General features: G+C 54.2%; 1 protein-coding gene across 4 annotated transcripts in view; it reads left to right on the plus strand.

Moving 5' to 3' along the window:
• Pprc1 (peroxisome proliferator-activated receptor gamma, coactivator-related 1) overlaps positions 1-6,238 on the plus strand; it is a 17,572-nt gene that overhangs the window by 4,201 nt on the left and 7,133 nt on the right. For 3 of the 4 annotated variants that reach the window (XM_023715510.1, XM_023715513.1, XM_023715512.1), the window contains exons 2-5: positions 1,460-1,648; positions 2,841-2,987; positions 3,100-3,192; positions 3,290-6,143. In XM_023715510.1, coding sequence (XP_023571278.1) covers positions 1,460-1,648; positions 2,841-2,987; positions 3,100-3,192; positions 3,290-6,143 — 3,283 coding nt within the window. The remainder of the gene's footprint in view (positions 1-1,459; positions 1,649-2,840; positions 2,988-3,099; positions 3,193-3,289; positions 6,144-6,238) is intronic. The other variant, XM_023715511.1, reaches the window with a different exon arrangement.

The raw sequence follows: 6,238 nt of genomic DNA on the forward strand, positions 1-6,238 counted from the left end.
CTCTCTCTCTCTTTCCCATAGCTCTCTTTTCTAGGGTTGCTCTGGGGATTGAACCATGGGCCTTTGCACTGAACTACATCCCCATCCCTTTTTTATTTTGAGCTACCTGGGCCGAGTTCAAATTTGAGTTCCTGCATCAGCCTCAGGATGCTGGTACTGCTCAGCTGTTTAAGGAGAGTGTGTGTGGGAAGGGTATGGTCAAGCCCCGTTGTTTTTTTTTTCCTTTTGGAGGCGGTGAATGCTGAGTTTCCCTGTGCTGCAGGAGGAGATGGGGAGGCTTGTTTATGTTTCTGCCTTTTCTTAGGCCTCACAGTGTCTGTCAGCCTGGCTCTCACTCTTGCTCCTAGGTTTCACTCCAGCCACTTCTGGCCCTGCCCACGCCCACACTCTTGACAGGTCTGGGCGGGCCACTGCTCTAAAGTGTGGGGTGGGGCCTCCATCTCCAGAATCTGGCCTTCTCTTTTGGCTGTCACTTAGTAGGGGCGGGGAAGATACCTTTCTTTTGGAAGTACCTGAGAGGTTGGGTGGCTGTGCAGTTAGAAGGTTGAGTTGAGGAGCAGAGCACATTCCTAGAGGCGCGCACACAGTGTAGTAACAGCTGTATGACATTGCTTGGCACTAGGTGAGTGGAAAGTACTGTGTAAGGTATTTAAACTTTTCTGGGAGACAGGAAGAGTATCAACTAGTAGAATACAAAGTTCATCTGCCCCAGATGAACTTGGAATCGTTTTCTTGGTGATGCAGGGATTGTCTTGCGGTTGGGCAGGACAGGATGTGATTGTTAGGAAAGGGAACGGTCTGAGGTGGCAAGCATGGTGGTATGGCATGCGTTACCAGGGATAGAAACCAGGTCCTTCCACTTGCCCTGGATGGTTTTAAACTACCTTCTGCTTGGGTCAAAAAGGTAGTTTAGTAGTCTAAGTGCCTGCCTAGGCAAGCACAAGGACCACGTTGTATCCCCCCCCCCCAGGACTGAACTCAGGCCCTTGTGCTTGCCAGGGAAGTGCTTATTCCACTGAGCCATCTCCCTGGCCGAAGGACCACGGTTTGATCCCTGGTACTGCTTGCTGTGCAGGCCCCAATGCTAGCCACCAAGACTAGGTGTGGTGATGCATGCCTGTAATCCCAGCACTGGGGAGGCTGAAACAGAAGGATTACTATGCATCCAGGCTGCATAGTGACATCCTATACAAAATACATTTTTTAAAAAATGTATTCTGCCTGGAATATCGCCGTTATGGTTGGTTTTTTTCAAAGGGGGGTTGGGGGGACTGGGGATCAAACTCCAGACCTTGCACTTACCATGCAGGCGCTTATTCCACAGAGCTATCTCCCTGGCCCCATGTGGTTGGGGCTTTTCTTCATGGGGGTTGAAATTCGGGTGTGGAGATCCAGTTTACAGAACACTTCTTTTGACCCCAAGGGACCTTGCCTTTCAACCTTGTCTGTCCTGCTCCAGGTGCTGCTGCCTGAAGAGGGGGAAGATGCTGGCTTTGTCAGTCTGTCTCGGCTGGGCCCCTCTCTGAGAGATAAGGACCTGGAGATGGAGGAGCTGACACTGCACGACGAGGCGCTGTTGGGGACCGTGCAGAGCTACATGGATGCCTCCCTTATCTCGCTTATTGAGGACTTTGGGAGCCTTGGAGAGGTGTGCGAGAGCTAGGCTTGGAGCTCGAGTTTTGTATGTGTGGGGAAATCTCCACTTCACATCCTTGGAGTGGTTCTGGGGATGGCTCTGTGCTTCTACATCCTTACCTCTTGGGTCCCTGACCTGAGTCCTCAAAGTGTGTTTGTCTTGAGGGGAGGATGGGATCAGGCTGCTGGCTTCCAGATTATGCCATGTGAGGATGCCTTGGCTAGTTTGGACCACGATCCAAAGCCTTTGTCCTACCTGGGCCCTTGACCTGAATGTCTATAGGGTTCTGATCTCTTGTGTGTGTGCGCATGCATGTGTGTGCATGTGAGTATCTGCATGCATATGTGTGGTGCTGTGGAATGAACCCAGGGCCTCACTGATTTCTGTGTTCCTTTAAAAATTTTTTTTTAGGGGAGGGGCTGGTATGGTAGCCCACCCTTGTAATCCCAGCATTCGAGGCTGAGGCAGGAGGATTTCTTTTCTTTTCTTTTCTTTTATTTTCTTTCTTTCTTTCTTTCTTTCTTTCTTTCTTTCTTTCTTTCGAGACAGAGTTTCACTATGTAGTACAGCTAGCCTTGAACTCACTGTGTAGTCCAGGCTGGACTCGAAGTCACAGCGGTCCTTCTGCCTCAGCCTCCTGAGTTGTATCTTTTTGTTTTGTTTTATTTTTTCAGACAGGGCCTTGTTGAATCACTACATTGCCCAGCCTGGGCTCTAATTTGGAGCCCTCCTGCTTCAGCCTCTCAGAGTGCTGGGATTATAGGAGCATGCCATCATATCCAGCCTATGTTTTTTTTTATTCTGTATGAGACAGTTTTACTGTGTAGTCCAGGTTGGCCTTGCTCTTTCATTTTTCTTGCCTTAGTCTCTTGAGTTTTGGGATTACAGGTATGTACTACCATACTTGGCACTGATCTGTTTTTGAGGCCAGTTCTATCGCAGCTAAGGGTTGTTTGCTAAACATCTTATTTGAAGGTAGGGGGCTGGCTGTATGAAGCCCAAGTTCATAAACTCAAGTGTGACAGGTCTCCTTTGGATGATCATTGAGATCAGAATCTGCCCTGCCTCAGACTCATATCCCCCTTGTGGTATGTTCAGCTGAGCTGAACGTGGGAGGTTGAGTCTTCGGCCTCCGGCCTTTCTCAGTGGCCCCGTAGCTCACTGGAGATGCTGGTGGGACCTGCCCGTTGTCTTTCTGGAGCAGAGCAGATTATCTCTGGAGGACCAGAATGAAGTGTCGCTGCTCACAGCTCTGACGGAGATCTTGGACAATGCAGATTCTGAGAACCTGTCTCCATTTGACAGCATTCCTGACTCGGAACTACTTGTGTCTCCTCGAGAGGGCTCTTCTGTGAGTGTGGATCAGGGATGGGATGTGTGGCTGGGATGCAGTTTGCAATTGTGTCTGTCTGCCGTTCATATAGCTTGAAAGCAGAGTCTGACCTCGGGTCTCTCCCTCTTAGCTACACAAGCTGCTCAGTCTTTCTCGAACACCTCCAGAACGAGACTTCATCACCCCACTTGACCCTTTAGGGTCCAGCACAGGAGGCAACAGAGTGAGTGGGGGAGCCTGGCCAGCCTGTAACTTACGAGGGTAGGGTGCCCGTAAGACAGTCTGGAAAGTACTCTGCGGAAAACACTCCTTTCTTGCAGGTTGAGATGGCTCTTGCAGATCCCCCTTGGGATTTCTCCCCACCTTCCTTCCTGGAGTCCTCTTCTCCCAAGGTTCCTAGCTGGAGGTCCTCAAGGGCGAGACCACGCTGGAGCCAGTCCCCTCCTTCCCAGCAGCGCAGTGACGGTGAAGAAGAGGAAGAGATGGCCAGCTTCAGTGGACAGATGCTTGCTGGGGAGCTTGACAATCCCATGAGCATCATCCCAGACTTCCCAATGTACCTGGCTTGCCCACAGGAGGAAGATGAGGTGACAGCAGCAGAGGTGGCCATGCCAGCAGCCGGGGACGAGAGTATCTCTTCCTTGAGTGAACTGGTGCGGGCTATGCACCCTTACTGCCTGCCCAACCTCACTCACCTGGCATCACTGGAAGATAAGCTTCCGGAACAGTCTGAAGAGTTGACGTTGCCTGAGGGTTGTGTGGTGCTGGAGATTGTGGGCCAGGCGGCCACAGCTGCTGATGGCCTGCAGATACCAGTTGTGGTTCGGCAGGTCCCCACTGGACCCGAATCTGTGCTCCTAGGTGACCCATTGCAGCTACTTGTGCCCACGCCAGACTCAGAGACGGAGCCTGCCATGCCCACAGTGGCTCCTTGCCCTGAGAAAGAAGAGTTGTTGCTGGACTCTGCTTGCTCCTTGGAGCCCAGAGAGGCTATGGTGTCATTGGCTTCCAGTGGGCTTCAGACCCCACCTCCCAGTACAGTGCTGGGTCTTCAGAAAGCTCGGAAAGGCAGGAGGAAGAAGAGCAAGGAGCAGGTGGCAGCTGGTGTGGAGGTCTACACCAGGAGGCTGAGGTCTTCCTCTCGTGGACAGGCTGCTGTGACTGCTGACGGGATCTCTCAGACTGGCAGCTTGCAGGAGCACCCTCCGGAAGAGCTTCAGAGAGAAGCTGGGTCTCCTCAGGGAAGGGGGAAGCCTCGGGCTTGGGCGCGAGCCTGGGTAGCTGCTTTGGAGAAGCCTAGCTCTGGGAATGTGGAGAGAAGCGCTGCACAAGACAGTCTTGCTAAAGAAGATCCTCTGGACTTGTATTCTAAGCTGGTTGACACAGTCCAGGCCAATGCTGTTCCAGCCTGTCTCCCATTGCCTGACCCTGCTCAAGCTGCCCCCATGCCAGGTGACCCTGTTGAAGCCAGTCCCAGTGCTGTGAGCCCTGCTCTTGCTGATCCTATACCTGGTGAGGTGGCCTTAGCCAGCTCCCAGCTCGTTGGCGCTCTCCCTGCTGACCCAGTCCTTGCTGCCTCAGGAGCAGTTGATCCCGTGGTGGTGGTTCCCATCTCGGATAACTTGTCACCAGTTGATGCTGTCCTAGCTGATCCAGTGCTAGTTGACTGTGTTCCTAATGAGGTGGCTCTGGCTGATCCTGTGCTAGTTAATTCGCGACCAACTGACCCCAGACGTGGGGCAGTGTCATCAGCCCAGGGAAGTCCAGCTTCCCAAGTACCCCTGGACTCAGAGACTTTGGACCCCTTAAAGACTGTCATCCCTGAAGTCAAGGAGGTTGGTCCTCTAAAGGCGGAAAGGGGTACCAGTGCTGCTACCCAGGAAACCAAACCTCGGCCTCTTAGCCTATCTGAGTACCGGCAACGAAGGCAGCAACGGCAGGCAGAGGCTGAAGAGAGGAGTTCCCAGCCCCCAGCTGGGAAGTGGCCAAGCCTGCCAGAGACCCCCACAGGGCTGGCAGACATCCCTTGTCTTGTCATCCCGCCAGCCCCAGCCAAGAAGACAGCCCTGCACAGGAGTTTTGAAACTCCTCTTGACGCTGGCTGTGTGCCTGTGGGTCCCAGTGCTGCTTCTCCTGGCCCTGAGCCTGCAAGCAAACCTGGGGGTTCAGTTCTCCCTGAGCAGGTGCCACCTGAAGAGGTGCCACTGACAACAAAGCCTTCCCTCCCTACTGTGCAGTCCGTGTCCCCGGCCGCTCCTGCACCCGCTCCTCCCTTAGTGGCTGCTGCTCTGCATCTCACCCCAGGTGGCCTGGGCATGCCCCCGATGGTGCCCCTCCCTGCAAGCAGGCAAGGGGTCCCCAGTCTCCCCCCTGCTCCCTTGCACCCTCCTAGCCTTCCAGTGACCCTGGGGCCTGTGCCTCCTGATCCCTATACTCCCTATGCCCATGTGCCACCCTGGCCTTGTTATCCCCCTATGTCCCCTTCGGGGTACCCTTGTCTGCCTCCCCCTCCAGTGGTGCCCCTAGTGTCTGGTACCCCTAGCACCTATGCTATGCCCCCCACTTGTAATGTGCCTTGGGTGTCCCCTCCTGCCCCAGTCTCACCTTATAGTTCCAGCTGTACCTTCAGGCCTATGGGATGGAGCCCAGGCACACAGCACCCGCCCTTCTGGCCAGCTGTTCCCCCACCTCCTTTGATTCCAGCCTCTGTTGGGAGAGAGATTCCTCTACCCCCAGTGGAGCCCAGTGCCATTCCAGCTGGCTTTCCTGAAAATGTACTTCCGGCCCCTTCCCTCAGTCTTGGGCCAGCTGGCCTTAGAGCTCCACAGATGGAGGCCTTCAAGGTGGAAGTCAAGTCAGTGCCTGTGTCTCCCCACGTGAAACACAAGGTATCCATGGTGCCGAGCCCCTGGACCAAGGCCCCGCCATGTCTGTCTGCTGAAGGTGTGTCTGTGGAGGAGCCTGCGTCAGAGGTGTTAAAGCCTGAGACCCAAGAGGTGACCCCCAAGGAGAAGGCCCTCTACCCTGCTTTCAGGGCTGTTCCTGTACAGAGGCAGAACTCTGCCCCCAAGCTGCCAGCTGTCCACCCGGCCCGTCTAAGGAAGCTGTCCTTTCTGCCCACCCCACGTACACAGGGTCCCGAGGATGTAGTGCAGGCTTTCATCAGTGAGATTGGTGAGTGCACATGGTACAGCTGGTGGGAGAAGAGATGGGATAGCAGCTGGGCTGCTCTTTGAGCAGTGTAAGCGGTCTCTCTTTTTTTTTTTTTT

This window comes from Octodon degus, unplaced genomic scaffold (assembly GCF_000260255.1).
Source record: "Octodon degus isolate 3935 unplaced genomic scaffold, OctDeg1.0 scaffold00042, whole genome shotgun sequence".
Classification (NCBI taxonomy): domain Eukaryota; kingdom Metazoa; phylum Chordata; class Mammalia; order Rodentia; family Octodontidae; genus Octodon; species Octodon degus.